Source organism: Bactrocera oleae, chromosome 2 (assembly GCF_042242935.1).
Source record: "Bactrocera oleae isolate idBacOlea1 chromosome 2, idBacOlea1, whole genome shotgun sequence".
Classification (NCBI taxonomy): domain Eukaryota; kingdom Metazoa; phylum Arthropoda; class Insecta; order Diptera; family Tephritidae; genus Bactrocera; species Bactrocera oleae.
In genome coordinates this window covers 20,411,814-20,439,552 of record NC_091536.1, presented here as the reverse complement: position 1 = coordinate 20,439,552, position 27,739 = coordinate 20,411,814, and the positions used below count along the sequence as shown (strand labels likewise).

Genomic DNA, 27,739 nt, shown 5'->3' with positions numbered 1-27,739 from the left:
ATTTAGACTTTATATACTATCATTTTAACTACACTATTTAGAAAGTATTTTCGGGTAGTTTTTCGTCACAGAGTTTTCTACTTCAGAATATGTATTTCAAATATACACATTTTTACACCAAAAAATATTCGCAAAGTCCTTAATGTGCTTTCATTTCATTTACTGCAGCGAGCAGCTGTTGTATGTATATAATAAGCTTTCCTATTGCTTATATACTGTATGAGTTAGCCTATTACTTTTATAGATGGAATCAAATATTTTTTAAAGCAAATTCAGTCAGTTATGCTGCAAAGCCATAATTCCTTTAGTTATCAAATTAGAAAACTTTTCAGATTGTCGATCGATTGATAGGTTTGGTTAGCAATTTTAAAATTTTTCTTAAAACATAATGTAATTTCTCTAACATTTTTATATTTTTTTGCAAGCGTATATCTACAGCTTTGGGCAAGCAAAGGTGCGTACATATGTTAATAACAGCAAATGATACGCACGTGTATGTACGAAAACTACCAGTTTGCATGCATAAAACAACCGTTGCGTTGCGCACAATAAACGGTTGGCTGGTATCATTTACAGCTATCAATGGGGAATTATCTAGTCAATCTGCATACATAAGTGTGTATAAGCAATTTGAGCATGTAGAACGGCGAAACAATATGGCCACAAGGCAAACCATAAATAGGCCCGACTGCGTGTTGACAAGAGCGAGCAAGGAGGCAAGCAACTACATGACGGCTGCAAGCCACTTATTCATGCCAACACTTAAGCTACCGCCTATACTGTGTTAATCGTATTTATAAATATGGACGTACAAGTAAGTGTATTCAAAAAACCCAGAGACACCACAGCGCATCAAGAACAACATGTCGATGATGTTTCCCAGTTGTTGTTGTGTTGTTTCAACCGATTATGCCGTAATAATCGTTGTGTTAATAGTCACCGCTGTATTGTGTATGGGCATTTTACACATTGAGTTCGCTGATATGATTCCGTTCTGCCGGCTCGTCTCGTTTTTGCATACAGCTATATATTAAGACGTGCTTGGTAATTATGTGAAATCCACTAAATAAGCATATGCGAATAATTTAATCAGGCAGCAACGCTCTTACATTTTATTAAAAGTTAAACACCATAATGGTGTTATTCTGATGTGTGGTGACACAAATGAGTAATTCGTGAACAGAGTCTGCTTCCCATTTGTCTTTTTTATACCCTGGGGTAAAGAGTACATTAAGTTTGCCACGCAGCTTGTAACACCCAAAAGAAAACATTGCAGGCCCTATAAAATATATATGTATGTACATTATCAGCTGAGTCGATTTAGCCATGTCCGTTCGTTAGTCTATCTGTATATACACAAACTAGTCCACAAACTGAACGATCAAAATCCAATCCTTGTCTAGAAAAGTTTTTTGTTTGAGGATATGTCTTCATAAAATTAAGCATGGATTATTGTCCAAGGCAACGGTAAAATTTCCGATCAAAATCACGTTCTTGTATGGAATCTTTTGTATTTGTAAAGTTTATTATAATTTCGGTGCAATCGAAGTTAACGTTTTGTTCTTGTATTTTAATGTTTTAAAATTATAGCGTATCTCATTATCATTACCTATATATAATTAAAACCACAATAAGGGTACTTTTAAATGATCGCATTTGCGTGGAACGAAACTTTTTTGAGATATTAGTTCAGGAAGCTTATCGGGGACTATATTTTTCAGTGAACATTCATATCTACAAGATTGAGTGAGCTTCTGTATATTTGAGAGTACATATCTGTATTTAATTTCCTTAATCATATTTCAGTTTGAGAGAGAGTCTAAAGTTTGGTTCCACCCGCATTTAGTGTCGCCTTTCTTGTTAAATTGTATACTCCCACCATAAATCACGCTGCCAGTATGCATTCAGGTAACTAAGATGATAATAAGCTGTTTAATGCCGCGTATTTGTTTATTTATCAGCTATCGGCAGCAGCCAGCTGCCTCAAAGCAGTTTAGCCAAACCAACAAAAGATGCATGTGCGCAGGAGTATGCACAACGGTATTTTGATATATTCACATGCACATTTGTGGCGCATGTTTTGAGCATGTACAATATAACAGCGCTTATAAATAGCTCGTCACACTTACCGCACCATGACATATTCCATAAGGAACTCTTTCATTGCCGCAGCACACTTCCGCTACGATGCAGCCAAGTCTGACTTTGCAATCGCCCGCAATGAGATTGTTGTTATTTTTATCCGGCAATCTGATTTTGCAGCATACAGAAGTGCCAGCGTGCATATGTAAGTGTATTTATACAATCGCGTTGCTTTGATTTTCCACACATCCATCCATCTCATTGGTTGTTGCTGGTGGGCGCCAGTGTTGTTGCTTTAAATATAATATACCTAAGTGCTTGCAACAAAAGTGCATATGCTAATATATATATGTATGTATGCAGGCATCCATGCAGGCAAGCTGCCAAGGATTATTTTTAAACCGTACACCTTTGTAAGTGTGTGTGTGCACATTTACGTGCACTTTTTCATCCACTAAAGTGGAGATTAGTCCTTGACATTAATGAATGGTTTGGCTCACAAGCATATTTATTGTACTAAGTCAAAGACATGTGGCATTCCTTGGGGCAGCGCTTGAAGGAGCTGCTTAGCTTCTTAACAAGAATGTTTGTGTATTTGCACATGAGTAAACATCATTTAGCTGGCAGGCGTGTGGCGGTATTTAAGTCAATGAAACTTGTGTTTAAAGTGTAAAGGATACTTAAGCAACACAACCGCGCAAAGTTAAAATGCGTGCTTTGTATTGTGCACATGGATTTAAGAATTGACTCAAGTAAGAGTTCAATACATGCATCGAAGTGTCTTTAAGACGTTTTTCTGTAGGTTTGAAAAATTAAATTCGTAAAAGAAATTAATTTAAAAACTTTTTAATGTCAACCGAGTTGGTGTTGAGGCATTTTGTGAAGCTCACGAGTAAGCAAAAGCTGTTTTACCAATGGGTCAAACATTTCCTTAATACTGAGTTACATTTAATAGCAGCAGTTCATAAAAAAACCAAACAGCTTAGCAAGCTAGGCGATAGAAGTGATGATGGGCACTTGAAATAAAAATACTCACCCTAGCCAACAAGTTTTATGAAATAGAAATATTTCTCCCATAACAGATAATCCTGGAATTTTTAATTTATTTATTTATTCATATTTAATTTATTATTCATTATTCTGGAATTTTTAAGGGTGTTAGGTCAATGAAAAAAGAGGTTTTCGCCTCCATTTATAAAAAAAAACTATTCATACACTTTCATACTTTCTTGTTCAAGAAAAGATACAATTGGTTTGTGGTATGAAAAATATGAAATGAAAACTTGTGATTGTAACTTATTTAAATATCTTGAGAAAATTGCATCTATTGTCGTGTCTGAGCTGGTTTTTGGGTCTTTGGGATTATTATTCAATTTGAAATTAAATTTCTAAACTTTGTACAAGTGTTTGAGCTTCTTTCAAGGCAAAATTGACATTAAAATCATCGCTTGAAACCAATAGTGTGCAAATCTTCTCCTAATACCACTCTATGTATGAATTTTATTATATCGTTAATTCTCTGGTTCTGAGTGATGTAGAGAACAATCATTACCACACTCTGTCCGCTTTCTATGACACATTCGGCCGCACAAATATCTCCAACTGCAGCAGCATTCACAGCCAACCAGTTAATTTGTTGTAAATTCATATCCATATGTGGGTTGACAATATTTATTCTGTCAGTGGAATTATGGTAGACAGCTCCCGCACCAGCTCTTACATTGGGACGTTTGAAATGGACGACACAATCGAAGTTCGGCACATCCACAGCTTCTTCATTGTTTATCCATGTTTCCGAAAAGAATGTACTGTGGCCGTCAAGTCTACTGCGTGAGCCCGTAAACTTTGGCAATTCGGAGAGAATAATCAGAGAATTAACATTAACACTTCAAAAAATAATTGCGAAAACCAGTAAATGCAGTTTGACAGCTAGTATATTTTAGGTCCAGTATATTAGGAGTCCCTTTACTTTAATATTTATAATCTTGTTCTATAGATAATGAAACAACAATTAAGCATGCAAATTCTTAACACCTAATATAGCACATTGGTATATACATACTTATATACATTTCTTTTTCTCTAGCATAGTAGTCACAAATATGAATATTGATGTTTTTGTAATTTTTATAAGGCTGTCAATTGTTAAAACTTATTTGCTTTATTGGTGATGTCGAATCGAACAAACAACTAGTATAAATAAACTAAGCTGAAATAATCAATCAATTAATCAATAGAGATAAAACAAGAAGAGATTATTTAATTTAAATAAGCTATTGGCATGCTCTGAAACGCATTGTTATTGTTAATGGATTTAACCAATACATTTATTATGAGTGTAGATTATAACGCTACTTCAAATTATGAAGGAAAAGTGTATGGAAGTGTGTAAGTTTTTGTTTAGTGGCAGGTTTTCCACAAATCTTTTAATAGTTGCAAATATATGACGAAGAACTCAAAGTGCGATTTCCGCTTTGGTCGTCGAAAAAGCAAACGTTTAAAGGGGATACAAGTCGGAGTTCACTGAAATGGTTTCCTGCTGCTTGCAAATTATAATTTCCCAAAATAATAATAAGTGGTAAGCCCAAAATATTTCATAATTTAAAGCCAAAATGATAGAACACAAAATTCTTTAAATTCAAACTATATTTAAAAGCAACAGATCTTGTATACTCTGCGTAGGGATTAATTGCCAGTTGCACCTGAGTAGCTTTACAACACTCATTACTTTTAGTTTGCGCACACAAGTTTTTCTTGGAAAGTTTTCAATTACTTGCTAAAGTATAGGATTTAAATTTGTTGTAGTACGAGAACTTCCAAAAAACTTGTATCTTTACCATCTTCTTTATCTGCTGGCAATTTACGTAAAGAAGCCACAGTCAAATCTCTACCTACGAAAGGGATCAGTAGCACTGCGCTTCGACCACAAATACAACTGAAAGTTTGTTTGAGTTAAAAACAGCATTGCGGCGTACGAGTATATACAATACATATATACCGTAGTCATTTTCCGTCAATGCAACAACTACGCGCTACTGCAGTACGCTCAGCTCTATAGCAATTGTTGCAAGTATATTCAATGGAGAACATTTTGAGTTGAATCTGCATTGTCTTTAAAGCGCTTAACATCTTCATATTTCAATGAATGAAGTGTTGCAATAAATTACTGTATATATTAGTATGAATGCCACGGCTTTAATGCTTCCATTACTTGATAGCAGATATTCTTCCATTTTTCGAACTTGAAACTTTGTTATATGAAATTGAAGTTGTGTTAATTACAATCGCACACAACTAACAATAACAACCACAAGTCGGCAAGAATAACACGATTTCTCAATTTTCGGCTAACAAACTTTAATGGTTGCCTGCCACACAACGTGCTGCGTTTCAGCAGTTCACTGAAACTACCGCTGCCAATGTCACTGCTGCAAGTGCCAGCTGAATGGTAGTTGCAACATTGCAGCATCTGCCGTCAGCACCATGTAAGCGCGTGTGCATCCACATTGCAGTGAATTTGGAAAACCGCGAAATTTAAGTTTTATGGTATATGCATAAAGTAAGTTGCAGAAAAAAGAAAACACAAATCAAAAATAATTTCGACATAACCACCACCATGTGGAAAGTCGTAGCATAAGAACGCGAAATTGCAGCAGCAGAGCAACCAAATTGAGCAACAACAACAAAATGTGACAATGGAAGGTAAAAGAAGCGAGTTAACCATATTTTATTGCGGTCTCGAATAAACTATTGTCGAAGTTTTTTACTCATTTCGCATAACTATATATATATTGTTTGCATTTATATGTATTAGACCGCACTGTCAGCTGGCATAACGTTTTGTGATCAAAAGAAAGGTATAAAACTGCATTATATCAAAATTGCATTTGTTCAGAATCGCTCAATTTTTATGACTTTGCTTTGAATCTAGTCGAACGGCATCTTTATTGCCACAAAAATGCGTCATTGCACTTTCCTGCCACACTCTCGAAATATAGCAGCGGCCATAACAACATGGATATCTAGTAGCACGTTGCATGCAACATTTGTTCAACACTGCATTTTACTTCACAACTTCCCGCTATAAAAATTTAACTTCAGCTGCACTTGTGCGGGCCAACACGTCGCACTGGCAGCTCGTTAACTCGTGACTAGCATCGTGTGCATTCAGCTCCTTTACAGCTGTGGATAAGAAAATCTTGCAAAAACGTAGCAGACACAGCTACTGCGTGTGCGGTGTAAAAAGTATCTCAATGTCTATAATTAGCTGTAAATGTGCAGTTTTCACACCCAGTCGCGTACATAAACTCATCTGGTCGGCTCATCATGCTGCTGGCAGTTTTCAAGCAGACAATGTCGTAAAATCAATTGGCAAAAAACCATTAAACTTTATTTTTCCTCTATTTCTTTATTAATCGCTAGTGAAGGCGAGTCTATAAAGTACGCAACTACTGTTAGATTATCATGGGTTTGTATTCCAGGACATATGATACGGCACAGAGGCTTTTTATCTTAGAACTAGGTACTGTTGGCGGACCAGCTAGGGAAACAATGAGTCTGAGTTCTTCGCGTTTGCTGCAGTTATTTTTGCTTAACTAGGATGAATTCTTTTTCCACTAAAACTAGTAGTTGTACTTTCAGAGTGCCTACCGAATATAAAGTTTCCGCAGTCCCTTATTCAACATTTTGACAATTTCAGGACCCTCCTAGTAGCTTCTATTGCATCTTTAAATCGCAAAACAAGCAAGGTTCGTACGAATTTAATAAATAGACTGTTGCCAGCCAAAGTTACTTTGATGAGGCAATATTTGTTACCATTCCATTGTCGGACCTGGAGCCTAACCATTCTATTGAGGAATATACGATATTCCATTTTGAAGCAAGAACATTTTTATTCGCAAGAAACGATAATGTTTCTATACTGAGCCGCGTAGCTTGAGATTTTAAGTGCAATTGCATTATTTGAAGAAGTTCCAACTTGCTTAGACGTGGTCACTTCGCTAGTAAGGAACAAGAGTTCCTCTTGAAAGTGATCCATACACGAGATTCGAAAAGGACGTTGGCCAAAGTACCAAGTATTGAAGGCAATAATTTTGGTGAAATCCCATTTTTGATGAAATCATATTTTTATTTTTGACCACTGTGTTACACTTCCTTTACTGAAGTTGCTATATACTGAGAATCATTGCTACGAAAGGCAACACAAAAGCCAAGGAAGCAAAATCAAATGCAACAACAACAACTAGAATCGTGTAATAAACTGCCTGGGTCTAGTTAAATTGCGAGCACGCGACCGCGACTGCAGAACGCATACACTTGGGTGTCTTCTATAATTGTTTGTAAAATTTATGGACGCAAAAGTACAGATATACATTCGTATGTTTCTGTCAGTGTGTGTATTTGAAATTTAATAGCCTCACACTGATACTTGCTCTATCTTCTTTCATGGCTTTCAACATACTGCTTTCATAAGGCAAGTGCAAAGTGCAATGAACTCCACAATCGACAGAGATAACAAACGAATTGCAGATGACAAAATGTGTCACTATCTCTGAAAATGGAGAGAAAACTACAGTAATTCTGTGTATGGAAGTGGAGTTTTTACAACAATATCAATTCTCTATTAATGGAATGTCACTTTTATCTATTCATTCCGAGCAATTTAGAGTGGGACGATAGCTTCTAGTTGATTTGATACATAACATATTACGATTTAATTAACACATATATTGTGTGCGTTTTGAACTTATTATATAAATGAATAGCCCTTTTTAGCCACCTCCGAATGTTTATTGGCTTTTAGAAGGAAAGTTGTCAAATCATAAATAGTAAAATGACAATTAACATCAAAAGCTCTTAACAAGGGACTAAACTTTTTATGTTTTATAAAGCCACTCTCTGTAGTGTGAAAAGTATGTATATATAAGTCGTTTGTTCAGCAAATCTCTTTTTACTCAGTTTTCGTGGAATGGCAGAGCACTTAGATCTTAGCACTTCGAGAAAGATTATCTCTCTTTGTCAGTTAGTTTCTTTTTTTTTATATTTTTGATAACGACAAAACCCTTATTCGACTTCCCTAGGTCGGATAAAGAAACTCTAGGAAAACCCATCTCCTTTCCTTAAATCGTTAAACACCTAACTTATTTAAGTTTTAGCTCTAGGGATTGACGTATATTCTAATATACCAGCTGATCAGATTTGACCTGGACTGTGACAAATTTAATACAAACGTATTTTAATACAATCCTTATTATCGCCTTTAAAGTAGACATACAAGCATACCAACATTGAATCAAATTTTCCAAACTTTTCTTATAAGCCTCGGCTGGGATGGCCTTCAGTAACTTCAGCTAGCTTTGGCTTTTTAGGTTTCGGTTCATTTTTGGAGCACCCCAACGAATGGTGAATGTTGGACAATTTCGAAGTCATATTCATAAACATCGGTCTCGTCACCATGTAGCGTCCTCTACTATGTTGTCGAGCATCTCTTTTGCGACCTTGACTCGACATCGTTTATGCAAATAGTTCAATTCTTTTGGTACGAGTCTGGCATTGACACGCTTAATTTCCAAAATATTAACCAAAATGCATTGAGTCGAACCATAAAAAATGTTGAGATTATCTGCTATCTCCTTGTTACCAACAAGACAATTTTTAAACACTGTTTCTTCATCGTTGTCGTCATTAACAGAGTTGGATGGACGCCCTTCACTGAATGCTTTCTGCCACTCAAACATTTGTATAAAGTAGATTCCCTACAACACTTTCAAATTTTTTTAAATATACAATTATTTTTCATTGCAAAAATCGCCACCAAAAAGTTTTCGCGTCGTGTACAAACAGCTGCGAAACACACACGAATCGACATATGTAGGTTAAACTTCACAAAAACATAAAAAATTGTACCGATCTAGGAAATGCATTTTTATCGATTCGGATAGTGCGACCAGTTAGACTAACTGACTTCCTTTCAAAAGTATTCTATGTGATTTCTGCTGATAATAGTGTTATGAAAAGTATGGTTGTTCAATGCCTGAATAATTTGGTTGTAAAGGTTTTTTTAGGAGCCAAAAAACGGCAATTGAACTCTTTTGCGGGTTATTCTACGATCTCTTAAAAAGGATGAGAAGTGCTAATAATGTTTGTGCCCTTACAAGGCTATTCCACTTGACTGCGCCTTTCTAACACACATTTCTAACAGCCGTATGTTATATACATGTGTATATACAAGTATTTTATACCATAAGTATGTAATTGTTTACTTGTAGAGTATAATTATACGGATCTTTTCACTACATTTCATGCGATATGTAACACTTGACTCAAATTTCACGCTCTATTCGGCCACACCAGAAATAGACGTTACCCACACACACATATGGAAGTGTGTTCTATTACTCTATGATCAATTTGAATATATATTTTTTCTTTGTTAGAAGTATACATTCGTTACAAATATGTTATGTATGTTTGGAAGTGTCTTAAACAGCAGGGGACTTTTGATAGCGTTCAGATTTCAAATAAAAATAATTTTCCGCAAGTCAATTTTATTTATTTACATGCTACTTGGGCCATGCTCTCGATATTAGTTGAACTTTCTTTGTGGAAAGAATATGTCATTTATTCTACATATATAGGTACATAAGTGTGTGTATAACTGTTTGCCAGCAATTTGATTCTTTTGTATGCGACATGTGTATGAAAATGGAGCAGCAAGTAGAAAAAGGAAATAATAAATTATACAGAAGATAGAAAATAAAGAATGGTAAAATATGATGTATATAAGATTTCGGATAAAGGATAAAGGATAACACATAAAATACATATTTTATGTGCCACTACGGGCAGTTGAAGACACGGCTAACAAAAACAAACACATGAGAATGAAAATCATTAAATAAAAAATAATAATAAACAACTCTTGTGAAGCAGAAACAAAGCAAAATATATGTAAACAAAGCACATTCTCAAAGTCAACGTGTTCTTTGCAAAACTAAGCTTTTGTAAAATGCAAAAACAGCAACAACAAAGTCTTAACGGATTTAACAAAACGACCATTTTGTTGCGGACAATTTCTTGCATCGCGCTCCTACACGCTCGACCTAGTCAAATACTGTTTCCACATACAAATACAAAACACAAATGTGTTTCCCTTGAAGCATAATTTTCGAGCCACTTACTGGTACTTTGCTTTACTTTAGCCGGCGGTAACTGTTATTTATGCCGCCGCAAGATGTTACACGTTCGGTGTGTTGATCATTCTGTTTGTTGTTGGTTTTTTACGAGTTTTACAACGTTAACTTAAAATTTGCATTTAAATTTTTTTGATTTTTGAGAAAGTTTTGAGTTGTGTAGACTGTAAAAATCTTTTAGATCTTTAACTTACACTAAATTATACGAAAACTGCTACAACACGCTCGCAATATACTCACGCGAATCTTAATATACTTCGCAAGTTTATTATGCAACCAGCAATGGTATTGTGATGGTGGAAAGCTTGCATTAGATTTCCCGAATATGTTAAATTTTTCACTTTCAAAACGATACTAATTTTGAGGTCGGAAGTCATTGAGGTCGGAAGTTGTACACAACTCATTGCGAAAAAATTTGAGAAATCTTGATGAAACTTGGTACTCATGGCTCTGGGTATCCGAGTGATTGTTATTGCAGATGGGCGGTATCGGCATCGAAAACATATAAAATGTCATAACTAAGTCTTTTATGCCAATATGGGCGTTATCTTTGTAAAAACGAGTGAGCGTGTTTTTGTAATAATAATGTATCTTTCCGCCTATGTATGAATAAACTCGAGTGAAAACATGGTCCATACACCAAATAACTAATATCAAGATTTTCAAACATCCGGTGACCTTTTTATTAGTGAAGGTGGCTGAGGTACCTTAAAGAAATTTACAGAGCATCTTTTTCGGTTAGTAATATGTAGCAATGACAGAAATAGATAAAAAAAATAAATTGACCTCATAATGTAAACAAAGGTGTCTTTGACCCCATAAAATGTAAACAAAGGTGGTTGACCTGGCTAAATGTAAACAAAGGTTGTGGACTTGGTTAAATGTAAACAAAAGGGTCATTGACCTCATAACATTTAAACAAGAGGTCATTGACGTCGGAAAAATTTAAACAAAAGGGTCATTGGCCTCATAAGGTAAACAAAAGAGTCATTGTCCCCATTAAATGTAAACGCAAGGGTCAAATGTAAACAAAGGTTGTTGACTTGGCTAAATGTAAACAAAGGTTGTGGACTTGGTTAAATGTAAACAATAGGGTCATTGACCTCGGAAAAATGTAAACAAAAGGGCAATGCAAAACAGGGTTAGAGGTTGAGATACTACAAAAAAATAATCGGCTTTTGCACGCAGTAAATAGGTGCAGGCAAGCTTAGCTTAAAAATGTAAACAAGATTTCACGATTGAGCATCAAAGTGTCATTTTAAACGTTGCCTGGGTCTTGAGGTACTAAAATTTATATGAGAATCATTCCTGGTGAGAAAATATGTTTATAAGTTTTACAAACAAAGTATAACGCTTTTCAATGAACAGAGCTGATTGAGAATCCCCTCTCGAGGCATCAAAGTCACTAGAGAGGAAGTTATAGGCCAGAAGTATGCAATCCTATATAGGAGTACATGTAAAATAGATAAAGGTGTAACCCATTTTGTGTGGTTATATGTTATTTTGTGGAGCGCGTACAGGATAGTTTGGTTAGTCATTACAATGTTTTAAACAAAGAAAAGTATGACACTACTTTGCATATAAATACAAAGCATAGCAATCCAACATAGCATAAAATACATACATACTTGTATATACATACATATGTAGATACTGACGTCTGTTGTTGTTGTTGTTGAGCTGCGTTGTTATCATCGCCACTCTTTCTTTTTTCTGGCTATACTCATACATATATCGCATACTCGTATATTGCCTCACTTTCGATTTGTCAGTTAGATAAGCATTCTCAACATAACCGAATACGCTATACGAAACTGTATTCCACTGTTTTCGCTATGCACTTAGCGTGTACATGCATACATTTGCTTGTTGCACGTTTCTATCGTAAGATGCGTGCACCGTATATGCAAGCAATATAAACTCGTATGTTGAAGAAGCGTCGAGTGCGAGAATTCGATAAAAACCAAACAACAACAATATACAGCGATGCGCTTTTGGCGACAATGAACGACAACGACCGCTGTGACAGCGCAAGGCGCCGACTCACGCAAACAAGGAGCAATGACAGTCCACGTTGGGAGTTTGTAGCAGCCAACAGTTCGGTATGTTATGGTTGCCGGCAACTGTGACACACCGTCGCACAAGTACACACACAACAAACAAATTTATGTACGTATGTAAGGTTGTACGGTAATAACGTGCCACACGTTAAACATGCCTCGCTTCCTGCCTTTCACTTACTTCTTCACGTAGCCGCTTTTCTGCTAGCTCAACCAGCGTCATAGCCAGCCAAATGTCTGTGGGAAAGTCAGTGTCGGCAAAATCAAAAATAAACAACACACAAATTTGAAGTTTCGACAATTTTGTTTCACTTATAACGTTTTGTGTTTTCTTTTGCTTTTCTTCAAATCAAACCCTGACGTTTCGTACTCATATTACATTCTTTTACCCTTCAATGTCGCTGCCGCAGGTCCATGCTTCCACCCCGTATGCGTTGGCCGCCATAAGTCATTGCGATGATAATGGCATTCACCAATTTTCGGCCAGCCACCCACCATTCGCTCTTCATACATTTTGAATGTCATATGTTTTGGCTGCTCTACTATGCGCTAGTATTTATCTAGTCCAATTTGCTGCAAACTCTTTCATAAATATATGTGTGTATATCTACCTATGCTTTCCGACAAATGTAAGTACATAGCGAACAGGAAATCCTTGTGTTCGCTTTGTTTTCTGTTAGGCTTTTGCGTCTGCGTTCGCGCATTTCATTAGTTAGTAATTAGTGTTTAAGAGCTGGTTTTTAGTCCTAGAATATTAACCAACTTGTTTCTTGAATAGTTATAAAACTAATTTATAAAAAATAAATAAATTTGATTACAGCAACAATATGTATGAAAAGTGTTAAAAACTTTTTATTCTGGTCAACCCTGTGTTTTTATTATATTTCGGGTGTCAAAGCTTTTGTAACCACTTCAACACCACAAATTATGGAAACATTCAAAATATTTCACTATCGGAACAAGTGGAGATGTGCTCTTTTTAGCTTTCTACGAACAAGATCAGAGTTATGTTTTTTTTTAGCTTAGGATATCATTAACAAATAACACATATGTATCAGTGATATTTCTAGCCATCATACATATAATATTGTGATGGCAACTCTATTTCAATAGGCAAAAATAGTCTTAGCTTACAATTTTTTTATATATTCATATGTAGGCAACTGATTAATTTTTAGTATTTTTGAATTTTGAACAAGTTCTTGCATTGTTTAAAAACAAAAAAATTTATTAAAATAATGATTTATATTATTTTATATTTATATACATATGTATATACATATATGCAAATTTACCTATGCTTTATAAATATCCTTTCTTCCTTACTTTGCTTAAGTTTGCAACAAAAGCATAAACAACCAAAATATAAATACCCACTTACCACAATTCCACCATAGACCTTCCAACCCATCGGTACAACTCGCAGCGTCAAACATTTTATTTGTCTGTATATGTATATACATAGACAGACAGTATATGTATATGTATATACATATACAAGTATGTATTTATATGCATACGAATGCCTTTTATCTAGTTATGTATGTTCCCATTTGAGCATATAGTATTTTATGCAGCATTTTGCCAGAAGCTGCACGTGGCACAAACAAGCGCTAAAGCAAGGCGTGTAAAGTTCGTTATACGAATGAACACATACTTGTAGTAGTTATGCACACACATAGATGATGTACATATGTACAATATGTATGGGAACGTGTTATACGCTAGCAATTGAAGCATATAACATATCCTGCGATAATTTATCTATCATAGATACATATATTTATATATACAAATGTAGTTAAGGCTAAATGTTTACGGCCATTGTGTATCCAAACGAAATTTTCTTTCTATTTAAATCGGCCACTAGTCCTAGAGAATTTTCATATTCTCCTTAATAATTTGAGTTTTTTTAATTCCATAAACGTAAAATAGCTGTTGAGTTAGTTAGAATCGATTCTTATAAGAATTATTTCAGTAATATACTTTAATATTGTATTGATGTATGTATGTATCTCTATACAGAATTTATGGTGCTAAAACACCGCTATTGGATGTGACAATAGTCCGATTACAACCATTTGCAATAGCAGTCCCCAACCTACAAATGGATATATATACCTAAGAGTAAATCCATTATTTTATTGTATTATAAAAAGGTATTAGATGAACAAAGTTAATATGGGTAATACGAAGCATAGTACATCCGTTGTCAGTTGAGTTCCAAAAACGTCGCTTCAAAAACGAACTAAGCCATAAAATTACAATATGAGTAAACAAGTCAAAATAACTCATTATCAAGCTTTCTAATTAACTAAACACAATTTATGTACAAAGTACGAATATAATATTAGGCAGAAATAATATAAAAGCCAACAAATAAAACATCAACAGCAGCAAAATAATTTGGTTTATACATTTTTAGCCTTATAACAAAACGAAATATGCAATAATGCTATGAATATTCGATAAATAATATGAGTATAACAAGCAGCTTATTTGCTGAACGGCCACTGAATGGCTACGATTGGAAAGCAGTGGTTTTAATATTTTAATGCATATAAACATATCAATATATATTTCTTTGTATTTGTATATATGTATGCACAACATACCCCTCTAAGGTGGTTATGAGTAGAACGATTCTAATATAAACGCCACAATCAAACACCAACCCACATGCCTCCACAAAAACAAAAATAGAAAATAGACAATGAGCATACGGAATTATTGTATCGATAATTATGCCGAGAAAATTGTTCATTCATTGTTGCGTTTGTATGTTGTTTATTTGTTTGATTTGCTGAAAGTCGAACTGGCTAGCTGACCAACTGATTGCTGTATGCTGTATACACGGAAAGTCGGTTTGTTGTTTAAATATTAATTCAAAATACATATTTACTGTATGTATATATACACATATTATATGTATGCCTTGTAGAAAAGCCAGAGCTGGGTTCAGTTTGTGGGTAAAAAAACAAATGCGTAGATTTCTAATCTAGTTCGGAATTAACGAGTTTAAATATTTAAATTTAAAATAGTAATATTAAAACTGTGTTTCAAAAATATAACCTTATGTTGTACTAATACTTTCGATTTAAAATAATAAAAAAAAATTTACACTTTCACACTTCCAACGCTTAATCCTATTTTCCATACCCTTGTTACAAGCCTCGCCTGGGAGCGCCTTTAGCGAATTTTGCTTCTTTCCGTTTCATTCCGATAATATATTCATAAATGGCGTCTCGTCACCAGTATGATAGGGTACTCAGCTATGTTGTAAAGCATCTTTTTTGCGCCCTCTACTCGGCGTAGTTTTTGCAAAATATTCAGATCTTTTGATACGAGCCTAGCATGGAAGCGCTTCATACCTAAAACATTAACCAAAATATGTTTAGTCGATCCATACGAGATATGGAGATCCTCAGCTATCTCTCTGATGCCAACACGACGATCTTTAAGCACTGTTTCTTTAATTTTTTCGATGTTATTGTTATTAACAGAGGTGGTTGAACACATGAGACAAGTTTTGGCAGACTTCACGATCTTCACTGAAGAGTTTGTGCCACTCAAACAGTTGTGTCCGTGATAAATTTGACCTTCTAAAACACTTCTATAATGATTCAAATGATACAATTTTCTTCAATGTTAAGACTCGCCAGACAAACTTTTCGGGTCGTAAACAAACAGCTGCCAAACACTCACCATTTAAAATATGCAGAAAAAACAAAAAATTTTACCGATCTAGGAATAAAATATTTAACGATTCGGCTTGCGCGCAGTTTATATGAACCAATCCGAGTCAAATTTGACCAGGTGTTATAAAAAAATTCCTCATTTTCCCAAATAAGACTCTACTATTTCGCTTCTTTCGATTTTAGCACAACAAAATTATAAATCACGCTCGTAAATATAACGGTATAAAGCAGACACGAGTATTAAGCGAGTGACAATGATGTATTTGCACACCAATACATAGACAATTATGCAAAACAGCAGCAGTATGTGTATGAATGGTGGCTGCGGCGAATGAAATACATACATGCAATCTATGCGATATTCTTACATAAGCACATAAGTATACAAATTGTTACTGATGCGCATTACATGTGCAAACGCCTAAAAGTATGCTTAGCTTAACTATGTGCTGAAATAGAAACTGTAGCTTTGCATATCTTTAAGCAGAAATTATATGTATTTTTTTTATAAAAGTATAAATACAAAGGTATGTGTTATTGCATATATAGCCTGCATTCCTTGACCACCACGAAACAAAATGCCCAAGTTTATACATATGTACTTTTAACTGCATTACATATGTGTGTACATTTGCATACCACAGCCGTTAATTCAAGTTTGCCATCAGCAACGGCATGCAGACATAACAATGGAATGCAACACAGTGTTAAAACGAACGACGGCAATCGTTTGCACAGTGTTCAGTAATGAAAATTTTTGATAAATAAAAATATCAATATGCTAAGTTAAGTGGAATACAATATAATTACAAATTTGAAACATTTTCCGTAAACATCTTACAATTACCACTTTTATTTGGTAAAATATTTGTTTATCAAAGAAAACGTTCGGTGCGGAATCCATTCGAAATTTGCTCTTTTTTATTTAATTTTTGTTCTGGTATTCTCATTATGTATTTATTTTAATGATTTAAACACTCAATTAATTATTTTCATTATTAGTACGTAAATAATTGTCATTTAAAGAAAATAGTTGAAAATCAATGCAAAAAATCATAAAACTCTTCCGAAAAGCATTATTTTGGCATAGTTTTTTTATTAAACGACTTTTTATCATACAAATTTTCATCTATTAATCCGCATAAACAATACTTTAGCTAATCAAACAATTCGAAAACATTTCCCAATGACAACAATATCTTCCCAATAACTCGCACATCATATCTTTTAAACTCGTATTGTCTGGTGTCGAACATAGTTAAGCACAATCGAGATATTAAACTTTTATACGCCAAGCTAACATAAGGAAAATGGCCAGACTCGCTATGTTAATAGCATACAAGCAATTTGCGTTTACCCGTTCAGCGTTGCCACTATTTAAACGATTTGTGCGTTTAAAAAGTTCTGGTTTTTGTAAAATAACAAACGTTGAACTTGTGTTTCTTCTGTTGTACTGTCTCGCTTGTAATTTACAAAACTTACTTATTCCAGGCAAAAAGTTATCTGCGAGCCATAATATCGAGGCAACGATCTAATGCTAAACACTAAAAATTTTTATATTCATTAATCGAAGATGTTCCAGAAAACTATTTGGTAGTATATCCTTAATAAGATAACTGTATATTAAACAGCCGGTGAGCAAACAAAAATTGAAAACGATCGAATATGACTGTATTCTTTGCACTTGAATTGTTCGTGAATAAAATAGCAAATAGTTCTAATCTGTAGATTCTAGAGTTTTTCGGTATTTACTTGCTACATACAACTTTTGCTTCGCTTTTCTTCGGACATTTGCTTTGACAGAAAAGTTCGAAGTATACTTTTGTATGAGTTCGTTCACATCGAGGCGACACAAAGTAAAGCGAAGCAAAATGTTGGGCAACTCTCACCTTTTCACGCTTTGTTAAGCAACAGTCGCCATTTATTTAGTAGAGAGAAGCATGGAAAGCAAAGCGTTCATTGATATACGCTTTGCGTTCTTTGCTTCGCTTTTAAAACATGAATTGTCAAGCAAAGCGAAGAAAGTTGCGTGTGAATGGAACTCTTAAACCAATCGTTGTAGCTGTCAAATGTCTGATTTCACTGTATTTTACTTCCAAATTCATTTACGGCGAAACTAAGTAGTTTTGAGTTGTCCAACAACAACTCTCAACTTTTGTGTGCACTAGAGGAAAAGTAAGAAAAATTATTAAACCAAAAATGACGATCAAATTTTCATTAATCGATCGATAAATTTTATCGTAATTTTTTTGTTCAAACTGATTTCATAATTAACATTTCAATGGTGTGAGTATTTTTCAGCATAATAACACAATTTTTGTATTATACTATTCGCCACATGTGGCAACACTATCCCCTTGTACGATGGGTGGCTGGCTGACTTTGGTTGTTCCATTGAATTGCAATTGTTGTTTTTGTTGTGGTTGAATTCCAATTGTTGTTGTTGGTTGGTTCGATGACAACGAGCAGAGAGCATAACGTACTTTTAAACGACAGTTTGAAGGTTTGAACTGTTTGTTGTTTGTCTAAATATGTTATGCGAAAGCCCCAAGACAGCTTGTTGGGGTTGCTGTGTTTTCGTCGGTTGCGTTGCTTTTGCTTTGCTATTTTTTTTTTTACCGGTAAAATACTCGCACTGCGACAATAACAAATCAACGCTGGAATGCGATGGCTATAGACGCCAACCACCCGCCGGTAAGTCGAAAGCAAACACATATACCTGCAAATATGATTACAATAAGCGTGGAAAGCGCTTGTTTGCCGAGTAGCGAAATGTTAGTTCATGATATCGAAGCTTTGCGTCGTCTGCAAAGTTTTATTAAGCAAATATGTCCGAGAAGGAAGTCAGTCAGTGGGAATAACCTGAAGCGATGAAAATTATGCGTAAATGTGTGCAGACACATACAAAGATACGCACAAATCACACACAAGATACTTAATGAAAATGGTTTTAGAGCGATATGTACACCGGAAGTAAACGGAATTATAGATACACTTAGAATAAAGGAATAAGAGTAATAAAAGCGATTGGGATGCTTTGCTGCAGACATTATATTTTCTCAATTCTTTACAAGTACCTTTATATGTGAGAATTTCTGCTATATATTCATATTCAAACTACACCGATGATTGCGTTGAAAGTTTTATTTAACAATGTTATTGACAAAAAAAACATCAAAAATATAAAACAACTTTTAAATGTTATTAATTTTTTACTATATCTATGAGAAATGGATATCTACGAGTATAACCAGCAACCACTTGGAAAATAAGACACGAATGCAAAGACTACATAAATAAAAGTTTTCAACAAAATTTCAGGCAGTTGGATTATATTTACCATATTTTGCATAATTTATGCAAAAACCACACAAACGCACAGAACTCAATAAAACCCCGATAAAATACGAATGTAAGCTGAACTCATATAGCAAGGATATGACCCGTCGAAAAAGGTCCTCATGGCAAAAAACAAAAATCTCAGATACTACACAGAAAAATTTATTGCGTTCGGTGAACAAATCTGAAAACAAATAGTATCTCACATTTTATATCTAATGAGAATTAGATAATGCTTAACTGTTGTGCGCCGAAGTAATAGGAATACTTTGTAACAAATTAACCGAGATATAGTGGACTTTTTCCAATGCAGGCGCACAACAGCAAATAGTTGCAGGTGCCTTCGCCAACAAAGTAATGGGGATAAAATTCAACGCGCAGTCTCTTAGCAAAAATCTTCTTAAAAAATTTAGTATTCGTTAACAAATGTTATGCAGAGATTCTGTTCAAAATGTTTCTGGAGCAGTAAATATTTTTATAAAAAACCAACTACAACTGGAAACATAGATATAATCAGAATTGTAAAATTTGCTATTTATTTAGTTGGAAAATAATTCGTATTTGAAAAAAATTATGCTGTGGAAGTCACTTTAACTGAAATATTAACTTACCGACTCTTCAAACTACTTCCACAAATTATAGTTTTCTTGTTATTAATTTCGCTTTCTAAAACACACTTAATCGCCAAATATACAATTTATTTTCTTTTTCACAAGTAATTTTTATAAGCTTTCTAATACACTAAGCACTTTTTGAATACACGTAGATTCATATTTATATTTATTTTTGATATTGATTTAATCTTAACATAAGATTTTCTTATTTCATCATTTAATTTCATTTGTTTATCGCAATAAATTAATACTTGTTTTAAAAAATCACACTGTTTTGGTTATTTCGTCTGAATGAATGAATGGTGTTTCTATGATTTCTATAGATACATAGTCGCGATATTTTGTAAAAGTAATTCACTTCCTTGGCGTTTCAACACAACATTCGGAAATACACATACATACATACATTTGCATGTATTTTTGCCAGACACCAATCACTTCATCAATTTACAAAAGGTTTTGCACACCTCGCTTGTATGACTTCAAACAACTTGCCGATTTGTGCTTTATTTATGTTTAAATTCACTATGTAAATTCCATATAGTCGCTCTGAATTTGTTTTGTTTACTTTTCAATCTTTCAAGTAAAATATATATAAGCAATCTTTTAGTTTAAGTATATTTGTATGTTCTCTTATTGAAGCAAAATCTGGCGAAATCGTCTTCCGTACAAGAATCGCACTCGAACAACACATCATACGAAATGACGCATAAAAATGTTGCATTGCATAGCAGAAGCGAGAGAGCTCCAAAGTATTTAACTGTTATACACAACAAACGAATGCAACCGGAGATAATGTTTAAGCAGATAATGTTAACAGAGAACTTAAGATAATTCTTCTCTAAAATAATCATTCTCTGATGTTAATAAATAGAGAAGGCGCAAATGTTAGCTGTGCTAAAATGTAAATTATTAAAAGGGAACATCGAAAATGCGCAAATTCAAAATTTAAATTACACGACGTCAAAAAGGAGCCCTCTCTTTTTTATAAGTGAACTCAACAAACTACATCACTCTAAGAAGGTACCAAGCAAATGTTCACCACCTAATAAAGGAACGGCTAATATGTATATGAATGCGCAGATGTTCTTTGACATGCGTATTAAAGAAAATTAGAATAACAAAAAGAAATAATAGAAATTGAAGAAGATTTGTATAATGAGGGAAAAATTAAAATTAAATTAAAGTAAATTCAAAAAAAAGGTATATAAAAATTAAAAAAGGAATAAAACAACATCTATGATAAGATATTTGATGTAAATTTGCAATAAGAAGCTGTGCTATACAAGCAGCCCCACAATTATTATTTAGACGTATTACTCTAATGTATGAACATTTTCATTTTTTACTTGTTTTAAATGACCAATTTGTATGTGAATATTCTGGAAAATTGCCTTTACTGCATTCTTTTCCCCGTTTCGATAATTGCGTGGTGTATTTCTAAAGTTTCGAAGTTGTATTTTTCGATGTTCTCTCTTGTGAAAATCTCAAATTAGTACTTATTAACATTTGCGCCTTCTCTATTTATTAACATTCTTTGCTGCAAATGTTAATTAGCACTAACAGCAGAGAATATTAAAAATTAAGCAAACTGATCGTAAATTTTCCAAACGGTTGCAGACTCAGCTCGATTCATAACTGGATAGAAATGGCATAAAACGGAGAAAAATTAAATAAAACCAAACAACGTAAAATATCTTGTAAATAATGCATTTATTTATCTGCCATGTTGTCAGCAATTTGTTCCCTATTTTATTTTGCCATTTGTTTCGTTAATTTATGTATTAGGCGCAAAATAATAAAATAGTTATGTATTGTTACTGGTAACTTCAATTTTTTAGTTGACAATTCCTTAATAAACTAACCAAAAATATAATTGCATCAAAGAACTGACTCCAATTTGCTTAGTTATACTTATACAAATATGTACTCTTCAAATCAAATACAGTTTAATGTGCCCATTTCACATCTATATTTATTAAAAGTTTTAATTTATATTTTAATATGCTGTTAACAAATATTACACCAACTGGAATTGCAGACACACATTTCAAAACAGAAAAATTTCTTGGATTAAATACAAAATGAACGTTAAAAACCTACGGTAGCGTAGGTCTAACGATTGTGTGTGTTGTGTTGCTATTAAGAATTAATTAATCGTGTTATCCATGAATGTGAAATTCTGTTCATGCAAAAAACTATTATTACATATTGTATATTTACATATGTACCCTTAATACTATTCATTTATCCTAATTCCAGAAGAAAGTAGACAAGTTCTAAAATTAGTTAAAATGCTTAGAAATACATGTATACGTAAACGGAACTTACATATAGACATGAATATAAACGGAATATAAAATTTATCAATTATGTCCATTTAAAACAACTTCCATTTGTACATCTGATGACTTATTATGTGTTTCAAGTAGTAATGATTTTACTAAATCAGTGGTGAACTTCTCTACCAATAACAAAGCGTCCTTTTGATTCATTTCAATCAATGATGAAGTTAAAAACTGCCCAAAAGCTCTAAACTTACACAAGTTTGGATTACCATTAGGACTGTTATCCATTTCTTTGTCGGGACTTGGCGGTCTCATTTCATGATAGTTTGAATTATTATTTGGCTCATTTACATTACTAGGTAAATCTGTCCTTAATTGCCTCTCTAGCGGAGCTGCAACCGGCGGGGTTCTACAAATGGTTACTTGCTTTTAGCTAATGAAATTGATTAAAAAAAAACATTGAGCTAACTCACGGCGGGTAAGGATTCGGTTCATCACATCCATCAGTATCACTGCAATAAGCAAAACGCACAGGTCTTATGCTTTAAATTATTTTTAGTCATACAAATAAAAAACAGTATTGAAGTGCTCACCTTGAATTCGAAAATGGAGCCGATTTTGGTCTTACAATCACTTCTTTTGTAAACGATCGACGAGCTTTTATGTGATCACCTAAATATGCTAAATAATTATACATTGGCCATTGCGATGTAATACTTGGATCATTGTATTGGTCCTGTAACATTTCTACTCGACGTTTTTCCAAGTTATAACGATTGCGTAGTTGAACCATACGATTTTTTACTATAGCAACTGTCGAAATTAAGAAAGCCCTTAATATTTTTAAGTATTAAACTACATCTTTACCTACTGTTGATATTTAAAAATACCTTCGCATATACACACTATTTGAAGAATCTTATCTTACCATTTTGGCCCACACTCTCAGCCATATCCATCCACATTCCATCCAAGTAATCTCTATTCCTATATTGAGGATGATTGCGATCATAAAACGCCGGTCTTTGTTGAAATTCACGTGCAAGCAGCACATCGATATCATCTAGCGCGGGTCCTTCACCGCGACGTGGGCGTCCACGTTTCCGTCTTCCAGCCATTAAAAATTTTTGTTTTTTTACAAACGCCCAAGTGTTACTCAAAATCGATACTTTATAAAACAAATAATATATTTTGTTCTATTTTTATATTCTTCTATGTCGCGTTTTGTTAATTTTTATTTACTGAAGCGTTCATTGCAAAATAGAATTAGTTCGATGTTAACATATTTCCCTTGACCGCTTTTGGAAAGAAGTTTTGTTAATAATTGTAAAAATTATCGCTAGAAAATAAAAATATACAAAATGTAGAGGTGCCACTGGTTTTTTTTTTTATTACAATAACATATGAATCTTTAATAATATTTTTTACCAAATTAAAATTTGAGACAAAACCTTATTTTAGCTGAATTAGTTTTTCTCCTTAACAATTTGAGATTACTTTTGGCAGAGTTACCGGCTCACTAAGTACGAAATGAGTAATTAATATATTTAGACAAATAATAATAAATTTAAAAATGTAGGAACTTTTTTAAGACATATTTTACGTAACCAAATTTTACACATAGAAATAACATTAATTAATAAAACAAAAATACTTTACAAAACACAAAACGTATTAAAATAATAAAGACGGTTATTATATTAAGCAAAATAAAATATATTTAAGGAAGATGGTTGACAATTTAAAACGTCCTCTTATTATTATTTTTTTTTATTTGTAAAAGAAATATTAATAATTTATATATTATTTAAGCTTTATGAAAAATAAAGTATGGTTTAACATTAAGTGCTTATATATATAATATTTATATATTCAGTTAATATCCACCATGCATATCTGTTTATTATATTTAGTCAGCTGATATATAATGTCTAAAATTGTCAATATTTCTTGACGTATGTATATCCAATGAACTTATTTCTATAATTCGTTCGGTTATATTATAAAATCGTTTGAACATCTTCCTAGATAAATTTACTATAAACCGATTTTCTTACAATTAATATATGTTTCACTAAACCATTCAGTACGAAATGGTTGATGTACAAATTGGGCGACGAAATGCCTGCATTGTTGTACTTGGCGACATCGGACGTAGTCCACGCATGCAATACCACGCCGTTAGTTTGCTCGAAGATAATTATAACGTCGACTTTATTGGCTATATTGAAACAAAACCGCTGGACGACCTAACTAATGCACATCACAAATGCAAAATACATGAATTATCACCAGTGCCAGTAACAAACCTCACCCCTAAACTGAAGTTAATTTTCAAAACATTTTGGCAGACTTTAAGTTTGCTCATAGCGCTAGTTTCCATTCGTCGTCCAAACTTTTTACTTGTGCAAAATCCACCAGGTGTTCCAACCTTAATAGTTTGCTACCTATATTGTGCGTTTACTAGGACAAAATTTATCATTGACTGGCATAACTACACTTACACTATATTAGCTTTGGGCACCGCGAGCGGTGAAAAGAGTTATTTTTGTCGTTTAGCTAAATGGATTGAACGTTCATTTGGGGGCAAAGCAAATGCACATTTTTGTGTTACCAAAGCTATGCAACAGGATTTGTTGCTAAATTGGAATATTGGGTAAACATAATGTACATACCAAAAATAATATTAATTTATACCATTCTTTAGTCCAGCAGTTGTTCTATATGATAGACCACCCACACAATTTCATCCGATTGACTTGACTCAAAAGCACGAACTCTTTATGAAATTATCGAAAGTATATCCAGAATTTCTACCAAAATGTTACGCGGATCTAAAAGAATCGGGAGTTATTGAGACAACAGCATTAACACAAAAATTAATTAATGGGAATGTTTCATATAAGCCACAAAGAATGGCTATTGTTGTATCGAGCACTAGTTGGACGCCAGATGAAGACTTTGAGATTCTACTTAAAGCATTAGAAGGTGACTTTATTTACATAACATTGTTTCTACTACTGTCATAAAAATTATTAAACTAAATATTATTGTTCAGATTATGAAAGCACCGCCACTTCGCGTCCAAATAATTTCCCTGCCATTTTGTGCATTATCACCGGAAAGGGACCACAGAAACAAGAATATGAATGTAAAATTTCTAAACTTAAGTGGTCTAAAGTTTCAATTATAACACCGTGGTTGGACGTGGAAGATTACCCTCTCATTTTAGCTTCCGCTGATTTGGGAGTATGTTTACACTATAGCAGTAGTGGCTTAGACTTACCTATGAAAGTTGTTGATATGTTCGGCTGCGGGCTGCCGGTTTGCGCTTATAATTTCAATTGGTGAGTCAACTCTCTAAACTCACCTTTATTTAGAAGTCCTTATATACATAAATAATAATTAATAAATATGTGCTCCCCTAAGCCTTGGCGAATTGGTAACCCACGGACAGAACGGATTCATATTCGAGAATCATAAAGACCTGGCCGACCAACTAAAATTTTGGTTTGAAAACTTTCCTAGTAATCCAAATATATTGGAATCAAAAGAACGATTTCGTAAAATTTTGCACGAATTCCAAGCATTGCGTTGGCATGAAAACTGGAGAAATAACGCGCTACCTATATTTAATTCTTACACTTAATACAATTTTTATAGTAAATATTTCCGTAAGTCTGCTTCAATATTTTCCTATATCATTTATTAATGTAATTATTATCGTTTCTTCTTTTTTGTTTTATATACGCTGTGTAATTTTAAGATTCGATTTGTGAAATAAACATTTTTTAATACATTTTACAATTATTTTTTAAGACAAATTTAAAACATAGCTATATATGTGAGTTCTTAAGATGAAATCATTTATATAAACTCATATAGTAAAAAGAAATTAAAATATGTCAAATAAGATACCTTCCGTCTTTATATAAACTGCTATACTTCTTGCCATCATCATAAGTCTATTTTTCCCATTTATATAAAAATATTTAATAAATAGTTATCGGCGACAAATCAAAAAGAAAAATCTTGTAAGATATGTATAATATTCAGAATCTCTCACATTTGTTGGCGGCACATTGGACAATTTTTTGTATACTGCTTACACTCTTTGAAGCAATCATCGTGCATGGCATGCCCGCAACGCAGATATGTCATATTATCATTCTTCATTTCCCTAAGACAAATGACACAAGCATCTCCGGGAGATCTGCAATTGTGAAACCAATTTATAAGCTTATAACGAAATAAAATAAATGCGTTTACGAATTAAATCTTTGTGTATATTCACTTTCGTCGCTTGTACTTTTTCGGCGTGGTTGATAGGCAATCGGTTGTGGGCGCACAAGTAAAAAAGCAACCAGTCCGACGCAAACACCCAACATCATTTGCCATATAGGAATCATAGTTCAATTTGTTTTTATATACAGATTATACCAAGTTTTATGTAATGTTCGTAATAGCACCGCTTGTAAAACAATTGCTTTTGCGCGACAATTAATAAAGTCAAAATCTCAAACAGTGAACAACAATGGAGTACCGAAGGTAACCATTCATAATAAAACCAACATGGCAGCCTCTGGTGTGTTGGGGTGGCGAGAGGTTAAAACGGTTTGCACATACCAAAAAACGCCGTAATAATTATTTATAAATATTTCCTATTTTGGTTAGAGAATGATGTTTAATGCTGTTAACAAAATATGATATTATAGCATGTTGATATAGGTAAATATGAGGCATATTTTTAAGTATTTTAATTAACTTATTAATCGACAATTCAATTAAACTATGAGTGGACGGAAGAAATAACTATTGTAACAGAATTTGATATTATAAGTCATAATAATTCATATAATCAATAAAGCCAAATTTACCATTGTCATACAAGTCATAATAATTCATTTAAACGATTAAGCAAAATTTATTATTGTAGAATTTAAGTACACACTTATATAATCAGAAATATTATTTATGTTTTTTATTTCAGCATTTAGCGGTGAAAACATCTACAGTATTTTATTACAATTCAAATTACCGTATTATTATATAGTTTAAAAATATATAGACTTCTTATATAAATTGTTTGTTGAAGTCGCAATATCTTTGTAGTATAAAATACGGTAGGCACGCCAGGTAGCTGTCTCTGTATTTCAGCATTTAGCGATGAAAATATGTGCAATATCTTTATGGTATATAATCCGGTAGATATATTTTTTTCTTAAAAAGTAGCTTAAAATTAGCTTACGCAACACTGTTAGCAATGCTCAATAGCAAGACTGGCAACACATTTGAATATTTGTGAAACGGGCGAACTTATTTTTTGAGAAGTTTTTTTTTTATAATTATTAATATAATTATTTTATGGTTTTTTTTCATAGAAACATTCATTACCACTTATATTAGATCAAAAGGTTAGTATTAATTTTTATAATTTAAATTAAAAGCAAATACTAATGGGAACTT

The 27,739-nt window shown here is 33.4% G+C and overlaps 3 protein-coding genes, 1 long non-coding RNA gene and 1 other non-coding gene across 9 annotated transcripts in view; 2 read left to right on the top strand and 3 right to left on the bottom strand.

The window, feature by feature from the left end:
* Positions 1–20,634, bottom strand: part of tinc (transmembrane protein tincar) — a 140,200-nt gene extending 119,566 nt beyond the window's left edge. Inside the window, exon 1 of the mRNA XM_014234613.3 lies at positions 19,983–20,634. The gene's annotated coding sequence lies outside the window, so the exon portion shown is untranslated. The remainder of the gene's footprint in view (positions 1–19,982) is intronic.
* Positions 322–22,049, top strand: LOC138857654 (uncharacterized). Its single transcript, XR_011396843.1, has 2 exons — positions 322–814; positions 20,628–22,049. It is a non-coding gene; the product is annotated as an uncharacterized lncRNA (long non-coding RNA).
* Positions 21,934–23,811, bottom strand: LOC106617423 (uncharacterized). 5 transcript variants are annotated; one of them, XM_036377700.2, is made up of 6 exons: positions 23,702–23,811; positions 23,202–23,612; positions 22,867–23,086; positions 22,747–22,815; positions 22,317–22,682; positions 21,934–22,264 (listed from the first exon to the last, which is right to left on the bottom strand). In XM_036377700.2, exons 2-5 carry the CDS (start codon positions 23,389–23,391, stop codon positions 22,352–22,354), a joined length of 810 nt encoding a protein of 269 aa, XP_036233593.2. In that variant the 5' UTR covers positions 23,392–23,612; positions 23,702–23,811; the 3' UTR covers positions 21,934–22,264; positions 22,317–22,351. The 5 variants fall into 5 exon arrangements, with proteins under 5 accessions (XP_036233593.2, XP_014090075.2, XP_014090077.2 ...); XM_014234600.3 differs by having other exon boundaries at positions 21,934–22,682; XM_014234602.3 differs by having other exon boundaries at positions 21,934–22,682; positions 22,747–22,809.
* A 409-nt stretch (positions 23,812–24,220) lies between these two features.
* On the top strand, positions 24,221–26,788 carry Alg1 (ALG1, chitobiosyldiphosphodolichol beta-mannosyltransferase). The gene is made up of 4 exons (XM_014234599.3): positions 24,221–24,929; positions 24,981–25,261; positions 25,332–25,620; positions 25,703–26,788. The coding sequence occupies exons 1-4, from the start codon at positions 24,367–24,369 to the stop codon at positions 25,920–25,922; spliced, it is 1,353 nt and encodes a 450-aa protein (XP_014090074.1). The 5' UTR covers positions 24,221–24,366; the 3' UTR covers positions 25,923–26,788.
* Positions 26,265–26,969, bottom strand: LOC106617425 (uncharacterized). Its single transcript, XR_011396835.1, has 2 exons — positions 26,568–26,969; positions 26,265–26,486 (listed from the first exon to the last, which is right to left on the bottom strand). It is a non-coding gene; the product is annotated as an uncharacterized protein (transcript).
* Between the last annotated feature and the right edge of the window lie 770 nt (positions 26,970–27,739).